The sequence below is a fragment of the Mesoplodon densirostris genome, chromosome 7, assembly GCF_025265405.1.
Source record: "Mesoplodon densirostris isolate mMesDen1 chromosome 7, mMesDen1 primary haplotype, whole genome shotgun sequence".
NCBI lineage: Eukaryota > Metazoa > Chordata > Mammalia > Artiodactyla > Ziphiidae > Mesoplodon > Mesoplodon densirostris.
Window position 1 is genome coordinate 101,474,141 of NC_082667.1, and position 18,954 is coordinate 101,493,094.

Sequence of the window (18,954 nt, forward strand, 5' to 3'; positions counted from 1 at the left end):
CATGTTTTTTGTATAACAGTGGTTTGCTTGCTAAAGTGGTTGTACTGTTTTACACTCCCACCAGCAAAGTATAAGAATACCACTTAGGGGCTTCCCTGGTGGCACAGTGGTTGAGAGTCCGCCTGCCGATGCAGGGGACACGGGTTCGTGCCGGTCTGGGAAGATCCCACATGCCGCAGAGCGGCTGGGCCCGTGAGCCATGGCCATTGAGCCTGCGCGTCCGGAGCCTGTGCTCCGCAATGGGAGAGGCCACAACAGTGAGAGGCCCGCGTACTGCAAAAAAAAAAAAAAAAAAAGAATACCACTTAATACTCGTTCTCGCCAGTGTTTAGTGTTGTCATTTTAATTTTAGTCATTCTGGATGTATGTAGTATTATCTCAGTATAGTTTTGATTCCCATTTCCCTCATGTCTATTGATATTGAACACTTCTTTGGTATTTTTGGTACTCTTATTTTCTTTAAAAAGTGTTCAGATTTTTTGCCTGTTTTTTTTTCTGTTGGGTTGTTCCTTTTTATTAGTGAGCTGTGAGTTCTTATATATTCTGTATGTAGGTCCTTTGTAAGATATATACTTTTCTTTTGTGGATTTTGCTTTCTATGTTTTGTCTAGGAAACCTTTGTCTACCTCTGACACTAGAACAAGAAGATAACCTTCTGTTTTCTTCTAGAAGCTTTATAATTTTTAGCTTTCATATTTACATTTAAGAGCCACCTTAAATTGATATTTGCATATAGTGTAAGTAAGGGATTAAATTTCATTTTTTTCTTTTTTGTATGGATAGCAGGTGGTTTCATCACTATTTGTTGGAAATACTTCCCATTCCCCACTGGGTTGCTTTGGTGTCTTATGTGAAAAATCAAGTGACTTGGGCTTCCCTTGGTGGCGCAGTGGTTGAGAGTCCGCCTGCCAATGCAGGGGACACGGGTTCGTGCCCTGGTCCAGGAAGATCCCACATGCCGTGGAGCGGCTGGGCCTGTGAGCCATGGCCGCTGAGCCTGCGCGTCCGGAGCCTGTTCTCCGCAATGGGAGAGGCCACAACAGTGAGAGGCCCGCGTACCGCAAAAAAAAAAAAAAAAAAAAATCAAGTGTCTTAAAAATATGTATGTTTTTCTGGACTTTCTATTCTATTCCATTGAATTAAATGGGTATCCTTTGGCCATTACAGCCATGATTAATATAGTTCTGCAGTAAATCTTTAAGTCAGCTGGTATAACTTTGTTCTTTTTTTTCCTTGAGTGCTTTTGATATTCTGGTATTTTGCTAGTATATAAAAATATGGTTGATTTTTGTATATTGATCTTACCTCCTGTTACCTTGTTAAAGTTATTAGTTCTAGTAGTTCTTGTTTAGATTTCTTAAGATTTTCTATGTAAAAAATCATGTAATCTTTGAATAAGGCAGCTTTATTTCTTCCTTTCTCATCTTTATACCAGTTATTTCTTTTTCTGGATTGATGCACTGGCTAGGATCATAAGTACAGTGTTGAACAGAAGTAGTGAGAGTGGGCATCTTTGCCTTTTTTGGCAAGCTTAGGGGAAAAGCCTTAATATTTAGTCATTAAGTACAAAGTTAGGTGAGGGTTTTTCATAGATGCCTTTAATTGAGTTTTTTTTAATTCCTAATTTGCTGATAGTTTGATTATGAATGGGTGTTGACTTATTAAATGCTTTTTCTGTGTTGAAATGACCAGAAGGTTTTTCTTCCTTATTCTTTTGATGTGGTGAAATACATTGATTTGGGGGAGGGGAGTGGGGAGATAGAAGAGAGATTTATTTAAAGGAATTGGCTTATGTAATTGTGGGGGCTGGCAAATCCAAAGTTTGTAGGGCAGGCTAGCAGGCTGGAAATTCTTGGACAGGAATTGATTATACATCTTTGGGCAGAATTTCTTCTCAGAAAGAAACCTGAGGGAAACCTCAGTTCTGCTTTTTAATTTTTATTTTATATTGGAGTATAGTTGATTTACAATGTTGTGTTAGTTTCAGGTGAACAGCAAAGTGATTAAGTTATACATATACATATATCCATTCCTTTTCAGACTTTTTTCCCATTTAGGTTATTACAGAATATTGAGTAGAGTTCCCTGTGCTATAGAGTGGGTCCTGTTGATTATTTTTTTTATATGTGGTAGTGTGTATATGTTAATCCCAAACACCTGATTTATTCCCCTCCCACACACATTTCCCCTTTCATAACCATAAGTTTGTTTTTGAAGTCTGTGAGTCTCTTTGTTTTGTAAATAAGTTTGATTAATTTTTTTTAGATTTCACATATAAGTGATATCATATAATATTTGTCTGACTTACTTCACTTAATATGATAATTTCTAGGTCCATCCATGTTGCTGCAAATGACATTATTTCATTCTTTTTTATGGTTGAGTAATATTCCATTGTATATATGTACCACCTCTTCTTTATCCATTCCTCTTTTGATGGACATTTAGGTTTCTTCCATGTCCTGGCTACTGTAAATAGTGCTGCAGTGAACATTGGGGTGCATGTATCTTTTCAAATTATGGTTTTCTCTGGACATGTGCCCAGGAGTGGGATTGCTGAGTCATGTGGTAGCTCTATTTTTAGTTTTTCAAGGAACCTCCATACTGTTCTCCATAGTGGTTGTATCAATTTACATTCCCACCAACAGTTCAGGAGGGTTCCCTTTTCTCCACACCCTCTCCAGTATTTATTGTTTGTAGACTTTTGGATGATGGCCATTCTGACTGGTGTATTGTATTTTTGTATTTGTATTTTGTATTTTTGTATTGTAGACTTTTGGATGCTGGCCATTCTAACTGGTGACATTGTATTTTTGATTTGCATTTCTCTAATAATTAGCAATGTTGAGCATTTTTTCATGTGTTTTTTGGCCATCTGTATGTCTTTTTTGGAGAAATGTCTGTTTAGATCTTCTGCCCATTTTTTGATTGGGTTGTTTGTTTTTTTTGATATTGAGCTTCATGAGCTGTTTGTATAATTTAGAGATTAATCCCTTGTCAAGTCACTTCATTTGCAAATATTTTCTCCCATTCTGTGGATTGTCTTTTCATTTTGTTTATGGTTTCCTTTGCTATGCAAAAGTTTTTATGTTTAATTAGGTCCCATTTGTTTATTTTTGTTTTTATTTTCATTATTCTAGAAGGTAGACCCAAAAAAGATATTGCTGCAACTTATGTCAAACAGTGTTCTGCCTATGTCTTCCTCTAAGAGTTTTATAGTGTCCAGTCTTACATTTAGGTCTTTAATCCATTTTGAGTTTGTTTTTGTGTATGGTGTTAGAGAGTGTTCTAATTTCATTTTTTTACATGTAGCTGTCCAGTTTTCCCAGCACCATTTATTGAAGAGACTGTCTTTCCTCCATTGTATATTCTTGCCTCCTTTGTTATAGATTAATTGACCACAGGTGCATGGGTTTATTTCTGGGCTTTCTATCCTGCTCCATGGATCTATATTTCTGTTTTCATGCCAGTACCAGACTGTTTTGTTGACTGTAGCTTTGTAATATAGTCTGAAGTCAGGGATCCTGATTCCTTCAGTTCCATTTTTCTTCTTCAGGATACATTGATTTTTTTAAGAAAACATTTAACCAAGGTTGAATTCTTGGGATAAATTCTACTTGGTCATGTTGTATTATTCTTTTTATGTATTCCTGGATTTAATTTGCCAGTGTTTTGTTAAATTTTTTTGGTCTATATTTGTGGATTTACCACTTTCTTTCTGGCCTTTGTGCCTTGTACAATTTTCATTTTTTTGATATTTGTCCTTTTCAACCAGAAAAGGGTTTCAGGATTATGCTGGCCTCAAAAAGTATTGAGAGTTATTCCCTCCTTTTGTATGTTTTAAAAGAATTAGTTTAATTGACATTACTTCTTCCTTAAATGTTTGGTAGAATCCATTAGTAAAACCATTTGGGTCGGGAGTTTTCTCTGTGGGCAGGTACTGATCACAAGTTCGATTTCTTTAATAGACAAAGGCTTTTCAAAATTTTAAATTTAATCTAGTTGTAGTTTTGGTCAAGTGGTGCTTTACAAGGAATCTTTTCTTCTCAGTTGTTGAAATAACGTACATATAGTTGTAAGTTTATTATCCTTTTCTCTTTGGAAATACATTAAAACATTTTTTTCTGGAACCATTTGAGAGTAAGTTGCTCATTATTCCAAGTACACTAGTGTATATTTTCTACAAATATATTCACAATACAACTATCAAAGTCTGAAAATTGTCTTTGATGCATAATAACCATCTACTCCTCAGATCCCTTTAAATTTATTGACCATGTTGTATTTTTTTTTATAGCAGAAGGATCCATTGCAGAATCATGTGTTGCATTTAGTTCTTATATTCCTTTTTCTTTGGTGTGGAACTATCTCTCTTTTGACTCTCATTACCTTGACATTTTGAAGATTACAGTCCAATTATTTTGTAGGATGTCCCTTAGTGTGAGTTAATCTGATGTTTTCTATGATTAGATTCAGGTTTGCATCTTTGGCAGAAGTGAAAGTTTATTATTCTCATTGAATCTTTTTTTTGGCCGCGCCACATGGCTTGCTGGATCCTAGTTCTCTGACCAGGGATTGAACCTGGGCCCGTAGCAGTGAAAGCATGGAGTCATAACCCCTGGACCACCAAGGACTTCTCTCATTTCATCTTATCTGAGGGAGGGTGCATGATTTTTATTTATCCCAGTACTGATTTAGTTTAGTTTGATTACCTGATTAAGTTGGTGTGTGCCAGACTTCACTCATTCTTTTTCTTTTTGTAATTAAATATTTTTGACAGGTACTTTAAAACTATGTAAAGATCCCATCATTGCTCATTAAATTTTCAATTTGTACATTGATTTATCATCTCAGTATGAACTCATAGTTTACTATTTTTATTCAATGGGTTATAATTTACTTTTTTTTTTCTGGTGGGGGTGGTGGGTTGCTGTGCTGGATGGATTACAGGATCTCAGTTCCCTGACCAGGGATCGAACCCGGACCACAGCAGTGAAAGCACCAAATCCTAACCACTAGACCACCAGGGAACTCCCATAATTTACTTTTATTCTTTGTTTTGATTTTTAGATTATCCTAGATTTCACTAATGGGAGTAAATTCTTATTTCTTTTTGGGATGTGAAGATTTCCAGATTCATTTTGTACTTTCCCTTGCCTAGCCTCAGGGTTAGCCATTTTTTCACAAAGCTCTAGTTGCTTTTAGTGGACGTTGGTATTTAGTGGACAAAATCTGGTGCTAGGTGTATTCATTGCTATTGTGGTGTCACTGCTCCTAGAGCCTCTCAGTGGACAAGCTAAAGGTACACATACGCATTTACAACTACAATACCTGGCCTTGTTTCTTTGTGGATGCATTCCTCACCCTGCTGAGGCTCTGACTCCCCAGACTGGGCCACCCCCTACATGAATGCCTTCCTCATCCAACTGGAGCCTTAATGCCTCCCGTTGTGCCTTCTCCTTGCATGGACACCCTCCTTACCTATTTGGTCTCTTCTCTCATACTCCATACATGGCCACTCCTTCATGTCAACACACCCCTTACCTGTTTGGTCTTTGATGCCTGGATGCTAGGCCTTTCTAGTGGCTGTGACACCCCATGCAAAGCTGCAACCCTGCAAGGATGACTCTTTTACTCTGCTTGGGCTTTCATGTCCTTGGTTAAGTTTATTTCTAGGTATGTTTTTCTTTTGGATGTTATTATAAATGAAATTGTTTATATAATTTCCTTTTGGATTGTTCATTGCTGGCGTATGAAAACACAACTGATTCTTGTGTGTTGATCTTGTACCCTGCAACTTTGCTAATAAATTCAGTCATTGGCTCTAGTAGCTTTTCTGTGAATTCTTTAATACTTTGTATATAGAAGGTCATGACATCTGTGAATAGAGATACTTTTACTTTCTTCTTTCCAATTTGGATGTCTTTATTTTTCTTGCCTAATTGCTCTAACTAGAACTTCTAGCTCTAGATAGAACTTCTAGCATAGTGATGAACATTAGTGGTGAATGTTGACATCCTTGTCTTATTCCTGATTAGTATGTTAGCTGGAGTTTTTTTCATAACTTTGTTATTCTTAATAGCAGCATGATGTTATGTGTGGTACATATAGCATAGTTTATTTAATTGATCCTTTATTTCTAGTAAGTATTTTCTGATACTTTGCTATTACTAATAATAGTGCTCCAGTGAATAATATTGTACATTTGCCATTTTATATCTGTTTCTACAGTCTAAATTCCCAGAAGTGGGGATTACTTTCTCTTTATTTTTTTTATTCTAAGGTGACCAGGTCCTGTCTGTCTTTAGCTCCAGATTAAGTAGAAAATTTCTGTGGAATAAAATGAGTATTATTAGATGATTCAGGCAGCAGAACATGAGTGTTGTGGCTATTGGAGGTGGTAGAGGTAATGTTCTAGAAGAATAAAGCTGCTAGTATCATCCAGGTTATTTGGGAGACTCACTCCTGAGGAGGAATATAATAGTTCTTGGTGAGCCAGTGCTTCCACTGAGAACAATCAGGAAAATCAGGTAAATTTAGGAAATAGTCATTTTAATTTTATTAAAGAGCTACAGAAGCAACTAGAACAAAATATTTGGAAGTTATAGAAATGAGAGAGAACCTTTCAGAAGTTAGCTGATGCTTTGTAGCTGTGTTTCCCTGAAAATAACTGAGAATCTAGGTTTTGCTCAGGCTGAGCAGTACTGCTGGGGGACAGTAGAGCTTTTGGTGGTCACACAGTACTGGAATGACAAAACTCACTAGGCTCTCAAGAGGAAGCCCAGGAGGGACATTCCTTAGATTCAGTGGGTAACCAGAGGTAGACTGATTCTTACCAAAACTACAACCCATCCTTGAACCAAAATAGTTTGATTGGATTAAAGTGATCAACCTCTGCCATAGCAGAACAAAGGGTGAACACACATTCTTAACGGAAGATAAACATTGTCTGGTGCCTCTGTGATTCTTTTTTTTTTTTTCAATTGAAGTACAGTTAATTTACAATGTTGTGTTAATTTCAGGTGTACAGCAAAGTGATTAACTTATACATGTATATTTTTTTCAGATTCTTTTTTCCTGTAGGTTATTACAAAATATTGAGTTTCGTTCCCTGTGCTCTACAGTAGGTCCTTGTTGGTGATCTGTTTTGTATATAATAACGTGTATATGTTAATCCCAAACTCCTAATTTATCCCTCTCCCCCTGCATGATTCTTTTATATGCAGTGCATAGTATTCAGTACGTTACTAGTCCTGTGATGGCCGAGAAATTTATGGTCAACTAAGAGAAAAATAATTTCAGAAGCAGACTCTCAGGTGATCCCACTATTGGAGTTAGCAGATAAGGACTTTAAAATAATTAAGATTAATAGCTTAACCACAGTGATATATCACTCACGCCCACTAGGATGGCTAAAATTAAAAAGACATTAACAAGTGTTGGTGAAGATGCAGAGAGAGATTGGGATCATTATAGTTGGTACATAGCTACTGTGGTAACAGTTTTGTAGTTCCTCAAGAAGTTAAACATGAAGTTAACATGTGACCCAGCTTCACTCCTGGGTATATACCCAAAAGAAATGAAAACATATATCTACTCAAAAACTTGTACATAAATGTTCATAGCAGCATATTATTCTTAATAGCCAAAAAATGGAAAGAACCCAAATGTCCATTATCTGATGATGGGTAAACAAAATGCAGTATATCTATGCAATGGAATTTTATTTAGTCATAAAAGGAAAGAAATTCTGATACATGCTACAGCATGAGTGAAACTTTGAGATGTGAAATAAGCCAGACACAAAAGGACAAATTTTTTATGATTACACTTATATGAAGTATCTAGGATAGGCAAATCTATTGATACAGAAAAGTAGAATAGACGTTACCAGGAACTGGGGATAGGAGGGAATGGAAGGTTATTGTTTAATGAGTATGGGGATAATGAAAAAGTTCTGGACATAGATAGTGATGATATTTGCAGAACATTGTGAATGTACTTAAGGCCACTGAATTGTACACTTAAAATGGCTAATATGATAAATCTTTTGACCATGATTAAAGGGTAAGTTTTTTTTAAGGGATGAATGGATATGTGCTATGATCCGGATGAATCATAAAAACATTATGCTAAGTAAGAGATACCAGTCACAAAAAGTCACATATTGTATGCTTCCATTTATATGAGATATCCAGAATAAGGAAATCCATAGAAACAGAAAGTAGATTAGTTATAACTAGGGACTGGGAGGGAAGGATAGCTGGAAAATGAGATTTGACTACTAATGAGTATGGGGTTTGTTTTGGGGGTAATGAAAATGTTTAAAATTTTATTTTGATGATAGTTGTACAACCTTGTGAATATACTTTAAAGAAACATTGAATTGCACACTTCAAGTGGATAAATTGGCGTGTGGATTATATCTCAGTAATCTTAAATAGATCATGAATAATAATGAGTAAGTAATACATATTAATAGACAAATTGGTGGAAATTTTTACCTGAGAAAAGGTAAAATATCTATAGCGATAAGTAATTGGAATCATAGAGAAAAGAAAAGGAGGCATGAGCTATTGACCAAAATTTTTCCAAATTGCCAAAAGATGCCAATTTCTGTATTCAAGCAACTCTCTGAATCTCAAGCATGATAACTACAAATTAAACCATTCCTAGGTACATCATAGTAAAACAGCTAAAAACTGGCAAAAAACAAAACAAAACACAAAAAGGCAGAGATCGGGGGAATGACACAATACCAAAGAAACAACAATAAAAGACTGAAAACTGTCTTCTCAACCTGTTGAATTGGAGGAAGGGAGATAGACCACTGCAGTTATTACAGCAGTTCATACAGAAGGTAGGCATTGGCATTGTGAATAGATTGGAGGAGATGGATAGATTCTTATGAAGTAAGTTAGTGGTCTTTAGACTTACTATATCTACCTCGAGAGATACAGAAAGAATTCCCAAGAGTATGCCAGTGTAGATACTTTTAAGGAAATCACTTTCTAAATCCTCAACTTCCACATCTACTTTTTTCTGAAATTGAGCCCTCTGGTGGAAGTATTGCAGTTTCTCCTTTCCCTTTTCCTTTCCAGAATTACTCTTCCCTATTTTGTAAAGAAAGGCATATCTCTCTTCATTCTTACTATGGTATGTGCCTTGAATTGTAAAATGCCTCCAAGTTGTGTAGGAAAGGAATATTTTGAAATACTGGTATTGTACAGAAAATGAATTTCTAATGACTAGATGTTATATCCTTTTGCAAAATGGTTTCTAATTATTTGCTTTTAACACAATTGATGGCTAATTTGATCCATTATTAAAAAATAACTTTTTTTGTTAGATCACTATGTGTTTTTTTAGCAAATAACTCAGGAGGTGCTCAATGAATTGAGTAACATTATAAGAAAAACTTCTTCTAGTCCTATCTATTAACTTAATGTGAATAAGATTTTTTAGGGAAAAGACATAAATTTATAAACACAAAAGGTAGAAGTAAAATTGATGATGTCCTGCATTCATAATTGGGAGGGGAAAAAAGTTTCACCCACTTCATAGACAAAATTTTGCATATGCATATGTTTTATACACACATACAATATAATTATGTTGTTTTGTTAAGTCGTGTACTTATAATAATTTGGACAACTCATTTCTGATAACAGTTGAATTTTATCTATACATAAGAAGTTTTAAAATGTTGAATTTAAATTTATTTACATATATAGTTTAGAGAAGTAGGATAAAGAATAAATGAAAGACTTTCAAACATAAAATACGATACACTCGTTTAAAGTTTTGTTAGGAAAGTGAAATAGAGATGTAAGTTCATTGGTTAAGGAAAGTTTGTTTGCAGTTGTTTTTAATGAAGGATGATATATATCATATCACTGTGAAATTTAGGTTACACTGGATATGTCTCAAAGAGTGAGGTAACAGTTTTAACATATATTGATTGATTGATGTTCTGAATCAGATCGTGAAAAACAGGGGAGAATGCTACTTGTGTGACATCTTGCAAATAATTCGAACACTGAGTGCTTTAAAAAAAAGTTTTAAATGTTAACTTATAAATATGCAAGGATTTACACAGTTTTTCAAAACTATTTTAGAAGCATCTTAATAAAATCTTTTAAAGATCATTGGCAAAGCTGCCACTAGAGTGAGGCAAGGTGGCACATAGGTTACAAAGTACAAGAAGGTGTCACTCTCAGTGTTCTCCAAGTGCACTTATGGGAACCTAAGAGTGAGTGCCTCCTTAAACTATGCACCCTAGATGTAGACTTGCTTACCCTAGTCCAATTGGATCTATACAACGTAAGAAATCTGTGAAAAATTGGCTTTAGAAAAAGTATTTGTAGATTCAGTCATTTTCATCAACTGCTTTTAATTTGTTTTTTAGGGTGGGATTAAAAACTCAGCCTGAATCAAAGTGCCCTGAGCTGCTTGCCAATTACTGTGACATGTTGCTAAGAAAAACGCCATTAAGCAAAAAACTAACCTCTGAAGAGATTGAAGCAAAGCTTAAAGAAGTGGTACATAAAATTTTTTAACTTGAAATTTTAAAATTATCTTTGAATTTGTGTTTTGCTTATAAGGCTTTCTGTGATAGCCTCAGTTTTTTTTTTAACGTATATCTCTAAGCAACTAATATTATGAAATTTTACGAGTGCAAGATCTGTATAGAGCAGTTATTTTTCTTACTGAAATTTTTTATTCTGTAGCTGCCAGAAAGGGAAATGGTATTTAATTCTTCCCCTTTCTTGATTATTTTTAAAAGTCAGTTAAATTCTAGCTTGTATTAAAGGACAAAAAATGGGAAAATGGAACTAGCTGGTGGTATTTAGAATAATATTTGAGAGACCGGGAGTTTTTCACTTCTCTCTTTTTGTGAGAGCCCAAAATAGATAGCCAGGGATAAATGAGTGTAGATAAAAAGTTAGTTGCTTTCATATTTATTTGTCTCTGCTTGTTATTGTAATATGATATAAGCCAAGGACATCACATCAAAGAGGAAAAAATTAGTAAGTAAAGATATAGAGAAAGTATAGACAAAGAGGGTTAGAGGGGGGAATTCCATGGCAGTCCAGTGGTTAAGACTGCTTTCACTGCTGGGCCAAGGTTCAATCCCTGGTCGGGGAACTAAGATCCCATAAGCTGCATGGCGCAGCCAGGAAAGCAGGGGGGTGGGGTAGGGGGTGGTTAGAGAGAAGATTAGTGTCAGAATAAAGTGAAGAAGAAATGTAGAAGAAAAAAATGGGGAAGAACCATTGATTTTCATGTAAAGTTTTATCACATTTTATATAAAATCTCAAAAAGTAATGTTTCTAAGAACTAAAAGGTTATTTGGTTACAGTCTCAAATTTGCTAACTCCTAAAGTATTAAAGTATTGTATTTCAGGACTGGTTATTTTTCAGAGATGGGCAACTTAGTAAGCCTCTGTCTGTATTTGCTTATATAAATTTCTGAATTTTGACAATTGGGGATGTAGAAAGGTCTAAATGAGAGGGATGGCTAAGAGTGTATGTAAATTGAAAGTAACTCTTTTTTTCTGTACAGCTCTTGGTACTTAAATATGTACAAAACAAAGACGTTTTTATGAGATATCACAAAGCTCATTTGACACGACGTCTTATATTAGACATCTCTGCTGATAGTGAAATTGAAGAGAATATGGTAGAGTGGCTAAGAGTAAGTAAAATTTTTAAAAATATTTGGTTTTCTTAAAATAGCACATGGTTCATATGTGTGCTAAAGTAATGCATTTTGTTGATACTGTTAATATTGAAGAAATATGGAACGTTTTAGAAGAATATAGAATCAATTATATAAAATAAAGTATATTTTCTTAATAAAGACTTGTGGTGAAGCACCTTTGCTCTTGCTTTACTTCTGTTGTTTCACTCTTTTGTATCTCTGCTCTCATTTGAACTGACCTTAACTAACGGACAAATCGTTTCATTTTTAAGATGTTTTTAGTACTAAATATTTAGCCATAGAGATGTTTGTAAATAAATACATCTATTAAGGAAAAAGAACCAATAGGTAAAAGGTGATGGCTTATTTAGGTTAATCAGTGCTAATTATGGCTAAATTCCCATGTTAAAATATTTTACGTCTGTTCCTTTTAGTCCATTTTAATGGAATTTGAGTTATATTAGTATAACATAAATGAATGTCTTTCATTTATATATATGGTGTTATATATAATATTGCATTAATATATGATAATAAAACATCTATTATAATATATATAATTATATGTATCTTATATATTTTTTTCATTTATATGTGTATTTCAAATTAAAGATTTGCAGATAGGCCTGTTTTGCCTGGTAGTGTGGGATAGTAAAAATTACTGTTCAGGTGCTCTTAATATTAAAAATCACTGGGAAAAATTACTGCTTTGTGACTTAAGTTTTTGTCAAAATATTAAAAACCTCTTATTATCTTAAGTATATAGGAGAAAGAAAAAACTAGTAAAATTAATATGTATTTAGTACACTGTAATTTAAAACAAACTTTCAGATTTAAAGGGTTGTATTTCTTTGAGAAAACTGCTATTGCAATTCACATGTCTGATATTGTATCTAGAATATATAAAGAACTCTTACAACTCAACAATAAAGACAACTCAGTTAAAAATGGGCAAAGAATTAGAATAGACATTTCTTCACAAAAGATATATAAATGTCCAGTAAGTGTATGCAAAGATGCTCAACATCATTAGTTATTAGGGAAATGCAAATTAAAACCACTGGGATGGCTGAAAATTCAGACAATAACATATGTTGGTGAGGAAGAGGAGAAATTGGAACCCTCATGCATTGCTGGTAGGAATATAAAATGGTGCAGCCACTTTGGAAAACTGACGGTTCCTCAAAAAGTTAAACATAGAGTTGACCCGGCAATTCTACTCCTAGGTAATTCCACTCAAGAGAAGTGAAAACATAATGAGCACACAAAAAATTGTACCTGAATGTTCACAGCAGCATTATTCATAATAGCTGAATAGTGAAAATAACCCAGAAGGTCAGCTGATAAATAGATAAAATATGGTTTATTCATATAATGGAATATTTTTGGTAATAAATGAAGTGCTGATGTATGCAACAATATAGATGTACTTTGAAAATATTATGCTAATAAGCAAAGAAGCCAGTTAGACCACATACTATATGATTCCCTAATACAAAGTGTCCACAGTAGCCAAATCTGTAGAGACAAAAAATAAATTAATGGTTTTCAGGAATGGAGGAGTGGGGGAACATGGGGAGTGACTGCTAGTGAGTATGGAGTTTCTTTTGGGGATGATGAAAATGTTCTAAAGTTAGATAGTGGTGATGGTTGCATAACTCTGTAAATATACTGAAACCTGATTAATTGTACACTTTAAAAGGGCAAATTTTGAGGTACGTGATTTATATCTCAATAACACTGTTACTAAAATGAAGAGTAGTTTGACTAGTACTTGACTTCTTGTCATGTAACTTACAAGTTACTTAGTGAGCACCTTTTGTATACTTTGAAGAGTTCTCATACTCTGTAAGTTTGAATCAGCTTCCAAACTTTTGTCTCTTGGTCTTTCAAAGTCGTGAAAGTTTTTGCTGGCATCAGTTCTTCTTAATTTTTTTGTCACTACCACTTTTCTCATTTATGTCGATAATTTGCCTTCATTAAGTTCCTTGTACCTGCATGTTTAGACTCTTCAGCATTGACGTTATCAACAAACATTACAACCACAGTTAGCTGTTTCTTCAGAAACTCCATTTATGTTCTATTTTATTTTCATTTCCAACATTATGTTCTATTTTATTTTCATTTCCAACATTCCTTCCTTCCTTCCTTCCTTCCTTCGTGCCTCCCTCCCTCCCTTCCTTTTCTTTCCTTTCCTTTTCTTCTGCTTTTTTTTTTTTTTGGTGTACTTTTATCATCTTTCTTGACCAATTACCTCTTTCAATTATCTGTTTTTGTAAAATGTCATGTGGATTTATCAGTGGAAGACATGGATGCAACAAAGCTACATGCTTTGCTGTCTGTGGGTGAACTGAATAAACAGATGACTAACAGATTTTGAAAGAAATATTGTGATTGGTCACTGATATGATTTGCTCTGTTATTTGTTAGTGATTTGTAGATAGAGGAGCTAGAAGTGAAATTTGTGCTTTATGCATAACTCACGTTTAATATATAATGGTAATTGAAAGTTGAACAGTGTTGTTGGGGTACTGGTGTTCTTTTAACTGTACTGTGGTAACTGAAATTCATGCATATTGGAATCATGCACAGAAAGCCAGGATTGCCTGTATATTCTGCTTAGGTTCTAAGAATCAAATTTAATAGGTATTAGATTATAAACATTCTATAAATATAAGAGAGAAGAAGAATTTTATATTAAAGCATCTAAAACTTAGTTTTCCATTAAAATTTTTCCTAATAGTATATCATATTATTTATTATTTATTACTTCTTCTGTCTTTGGTTTTCATAGGAAGTTGGTATGCCAGCAGATTATGTAAACAAGCTTGCTAGAATGTTTCAGGACATTAAAGTATCTGAAGATTTGAACCAAGCTTTTAAGGAAATGCACAAAAATAATAAATTGGCTTTACCAGGTATTATTTTATAATTACATACATTTTTTTAAACATTTTACAAAAGAATATCTTTGTTTTCTTGTAAATTAAAAATAAAACTAAGCAGTAATAGAGACAAAGATGTTTCAAAGTCCACATTCCTTGAAAATATCCTACAAAGCAGAATTTAGATTTACTAATTCTTATTTTGAAACAGAAAGACACTTTTAACAAAATCTTTAGAGTCTTATTTTTCACCAAAGCTTATCCTCTGAGTATGTATTTTGAATTTTACCCATTGTCAAGATTATTTGCTTTATATTTTCTGATATACTTTCCTATAGCTGATTCAGTTAATATAAAAATTCTGAATGCTGGTGCCTGGTCAAGAAGCTCTGAAAAAGTCTTTGTCTCACTTCCTACTGAACTGGAGGATTTGATACCCGAAGTAGAAGAATTCTACAAAAAAAACCATAGTGGTAGAAAATTACATTGGCATCATCTCATGTCAAATGGAATTGTAAGTAGATGGTGTGTTAGTTCAGATGTTGGTTTGGCTGAAAGTAGCAGGACTCCAAATAAGATTTGTTTAAACAAGATAGATCTTTCCTTCTCTCACAAGTGAAAGTTTGAGCAGATATAGTAGATCTGTTCCATGAAGTTGTTAGGGACATAGACTTCTGGTTACAACACCATCCTTAAGGTATTCCCTTGCCTGCACAATCCAGTATGATCCTCTCCCTATGTCTGTCTTCCAGCCCAACAGGAAGGGAAAGATGTGAGGGTATAGCTTCCTTGAACGGCAACTTCTAGAAGTTTCCCCCATTATTTCCACTCAAATCTCATTGGCCAGACCTTAGTCACATGGCCACATTTTTGCTCAGGAAAGCTGGGAGGTGAGCCTTTATTCTGGTCAGTCATTAAAGTCTGCTAAAATTTTTATTACCATGTAAGAAAGGAAGAATGGATATTGAAAGACAACTCGCAGTCTTTTTGTATATAATCTCATATAAGAGATATTATAGTAGATAGATGGTAATCATCATGAAGAGATTGTTATTTTTTAACTATTTTATCTATTATAGATAACGTTTAAGAATGAAGTAGGTCAATATGATTTGGAGGTAACAACATTTCAGCTGGCTGTATTGTTTGCGTGGAACCAAAGACCCAGAGAGAAAATCAGCTTTGAAAATCTAAAACTTGCAACTGAACTCCCTGATGCTGAGCTTAGAAGGACTTTATGGGTTGGTTTGTTTTTATGTTTTTTGTTTTTAACATTGCATCCTCTCACATAGCAGGAAACATGTGTTGGCTTGTGTTATAATAAATTTATGAATTCATAACACTCAAATGACTTTTAAGCAAGAAAAATACACTAGTGAGGTATTTATGGAAAAAAAATTGAAAATAAGCAAGTTACTAAGACAGAGAATGGCAAGAGAGAGAGAAAGAAAGAGATTGAGTTGATGTTTAAATTTTGCCTGTGAAGAGCATGACCAAAGATTTCATATTGAAAATGTGTTCAAAGAGTTTTATGATAACCAAAATTCTAAGAATAAGAAGACTTTGGTCCTTTTGAGGCCCTGTAAAATGTACTTATTAGCCTCCTGTTCAAAACTACATTTTACCCCCTACTCCATATGCCTGTTAAAAGTTCCAAAATAAATTATTACCTAGAGAGAAACAGCTGGTTTATAACCGGCAATGATGTTTGCTGTGGTCATATATGACCAATCCCTCTAGTTTGTTGTTGTTGTGTTTTTTTGTTATCTTATTGTAAAGAGAGCATTTATTGCTTCCTCATAACCAACTCTTTTCTCCTCATTCTCTTTCCTCATTATGCATTTACATTGTTATATTCATGGAAGTACCAAATAAAATTTTGAATTATGAATTTGTGCTCATAATTTTTTCTCACCTATATTGGTCATGTTGTAGAATTGATCTTGGTATTCCATAGTGTTTATAGAAGCTAATTGTTTTCTCTTTATTCTTCATAGTCTTTAGTAGCTTTCCCAAAGCTCAAACGGCAAGTATTATTGTATGAACCTCAAGTCAACTCACCCAAAGACTTTACAGAAGGTACCCTCTTCTCAGTGAACCAGGAGTTCAGTTTAATGTAAGGTTTATGTTGATTGATCTAAAATAAAAATACCTTGTTTGAATTTTAATGTTTTATTTTTAGCAAAATAATTTTCTTTACATGATATTTAAAACATCTGTATGCAGTCATCACTTTAGATTTATGCCATTTAGTTGTTTATTAAACATATTAATGAACTAGAGATGTTTATTATTTCTTTACATATTTTTCATTATACATTTTGGTGTCTGACATACTATATTGCTTTTCATCTTTAAAGTAAACATCCTTTTGCACTCTAAAGCAGCTTTATCCACACGGAGTACTGTTTCCTTTAGATCCAATTAGAAGATAATGTTGAATTACAACCCACATATCTTCAATGATCTAATCACTTTCATGGCAATATAAATTATATTAACTTTGTTATTACAGGGAGCATAGTCACACTTATTAACAGAGCTTTTATCATGTTTGAGGGTAATCATAGGGTTCATTTTAATAAAGCTACATGTTGGTTATTTGTTACTTTTCCCTTAAACAGTGTTAGATATTAATTTTTAGACTATTTCTAAATATTTTCTCTTAGACATTGTTGCTATAACATGATGTTTAAAAAGCCTTTCACTGTAAAATATTTGATTTAATGTTTTTTATAGAAAAAATGCAAAAGTTCAGAAAAGGGGTAAAATCAACTTGATTGGCCGCTTGCAGCTCACTACAGAAAGGATGAGGGAAGAAGAGAATGAAGGAATAGTTCAACTAAGAATACTGAGAACCCAGGTTTGTAATGTTAAGACAGAATGTCTAAATTTTGAAAAACGTTGTTGTTTTTTAATCTTCAAATCTTTTTTTAAAATTAAAGGAATGTAGGTACTCACACTTTTTGTACAGAAGAGCTAATTTTCAATTTACTGTAATTTAAAAATTGTATTAGTAACATTCTCTTAGTTGCTCAAAGAGATGTCTATATGACTTGGTGGTCTCTGGTAGGTTCTATTGGTTGGGTAAAAACCTTGGTTTTAGGTTATGCTTCTATACTGCATGCCAAAGAGAATAAATGTATATCAGCAACAAGTACAATTCTAGGATTGAGTATTTAAAATTTAATTTTAACACTTCTAATTCCATTGTAATGGGAAATTAGGGACACTTTAAAAAACGTATTTTAAAACTAGGATTATACCTTCTGAACATGATAAAGAATACCTATTGCAAACTAATGTATGACTGTTTTAACTTTAGAAATAGTCTTATTAAAACCAAGTTGTCCCACTTTTACTGTTTTCATTTAATATTGTTTGAAACTATTGGCCAGTGCAATCAAGCATGAAACAAAAAAGAAGAAAAGATTAAAATTTTTCACTTCTTGTAGATCATATAATATGATAAAGGAACAGAGAAAAGATAAATAAAAATCAAATGCTTTTCTATTTAGCAATAAACAAATAAATAAATTTAAGAAAATAAAAGAAGAAACCATAGAATTCACAGGCATTTCTTTAAAAAACAGTGTGTTGGACCTGTATGAAGAGAGGGGCCTTCGCCTGAGAGATTCAAAAGGAGATTTGAATAAACAGAAGGATCATGTTCCTTTTTTTCTTACTAAATTTTTTAATTGAGGTATAACTTACATGCAATAGAATACATATTTCATAGTTTTCAATGTGTTTTGCTAAATGTGTATACCTGTGTGACCATCACCTCAATTAAAATACAGAACATTTCTATCACTCCAGTAATTTCCCCATGTCTCCATTCAACCAATCTCCCCCTTCAACCCACCTGATTCCTATCACCATTGCTTTGTTTTGCCTGTTCTTGGTCTTCATATACATGGAATCAGACAGTGTACTCTTTGTATCTGGCTTCTTTTTTTTTTTTTTTTTTTTTTTTTTGCAGTACGCGGGCCTCTCACTGCTGTGGCCTCTCCCATTGCGGAGCACAGGCTCCGGACACGCAGGCTCAGCGGCCATGGCTCACAGGCCCAGCCGCTCTGTGGCATGTGGGATCTTCCTGGACCGGGGCACGAACCCGTGTCCCCTGCGTCGGCAGGTGGACTCTCAACCACTGCGCCACCAGGGAAGCCCTCTGGCTTCTTGTTAACATGAAATAACATTCGTTTGTTTTTTGTTTTTTGTTTTTTTTTGGCTGCTTTGGGTCTTTGTTGCTGCGTGTGGGCTTTCTCTAGTTGCGGTGAGCAGGGGCTACTCTTTGTTGCAGGGTGCGGGCTTCTCATTGTGGTGGCTTCTCTTGTTGTGGAGCACAGGCTTTAGGCGCACGGG

The 18,954-nt window shown here is 34.1% G+C and overlaps 1 protein-coding gene across 1 annotated transcript in view; it reads left to right on the plus strand.

Annotated features, from left to right (window-relative positions):
• The window catches only part of CUL5 (cullin 5), a 99,826-nt gene that overhangs the window by 74,724 nt on the left and 6,148 nt on the right, over positions 1-18,954 (plus strand). Inside the window, exons 12-18 of the mRNA XM_060104282.1 lie at positions 10,409-10,541; positions 11,567-11,698; positions 14,499-14,622; positions 14,928-15,103; positions 15,669-15,830; positions 16,587-16,705; positions 17,329-17,452. Of these exons, the coding sequence (XP_059960265.1) occupies positions 10,409-10,541; positions 11,567-11,698; positions 14,499-14,622; positions 14,928-15,103; positions 15,669-15,830; positions 16,587-16,705; positions 17,329-17,452 (970 nt within the window). The remainder of the gene's footprint in view (positions 1-10,408; positions 10,542-11,566; positions 11,699-14,498; positions 14,623-14,927; positions 15,104-15,668; positions 15,831-16,586; positions 16,706-17,328; positions 17,453-18,954) is intronic.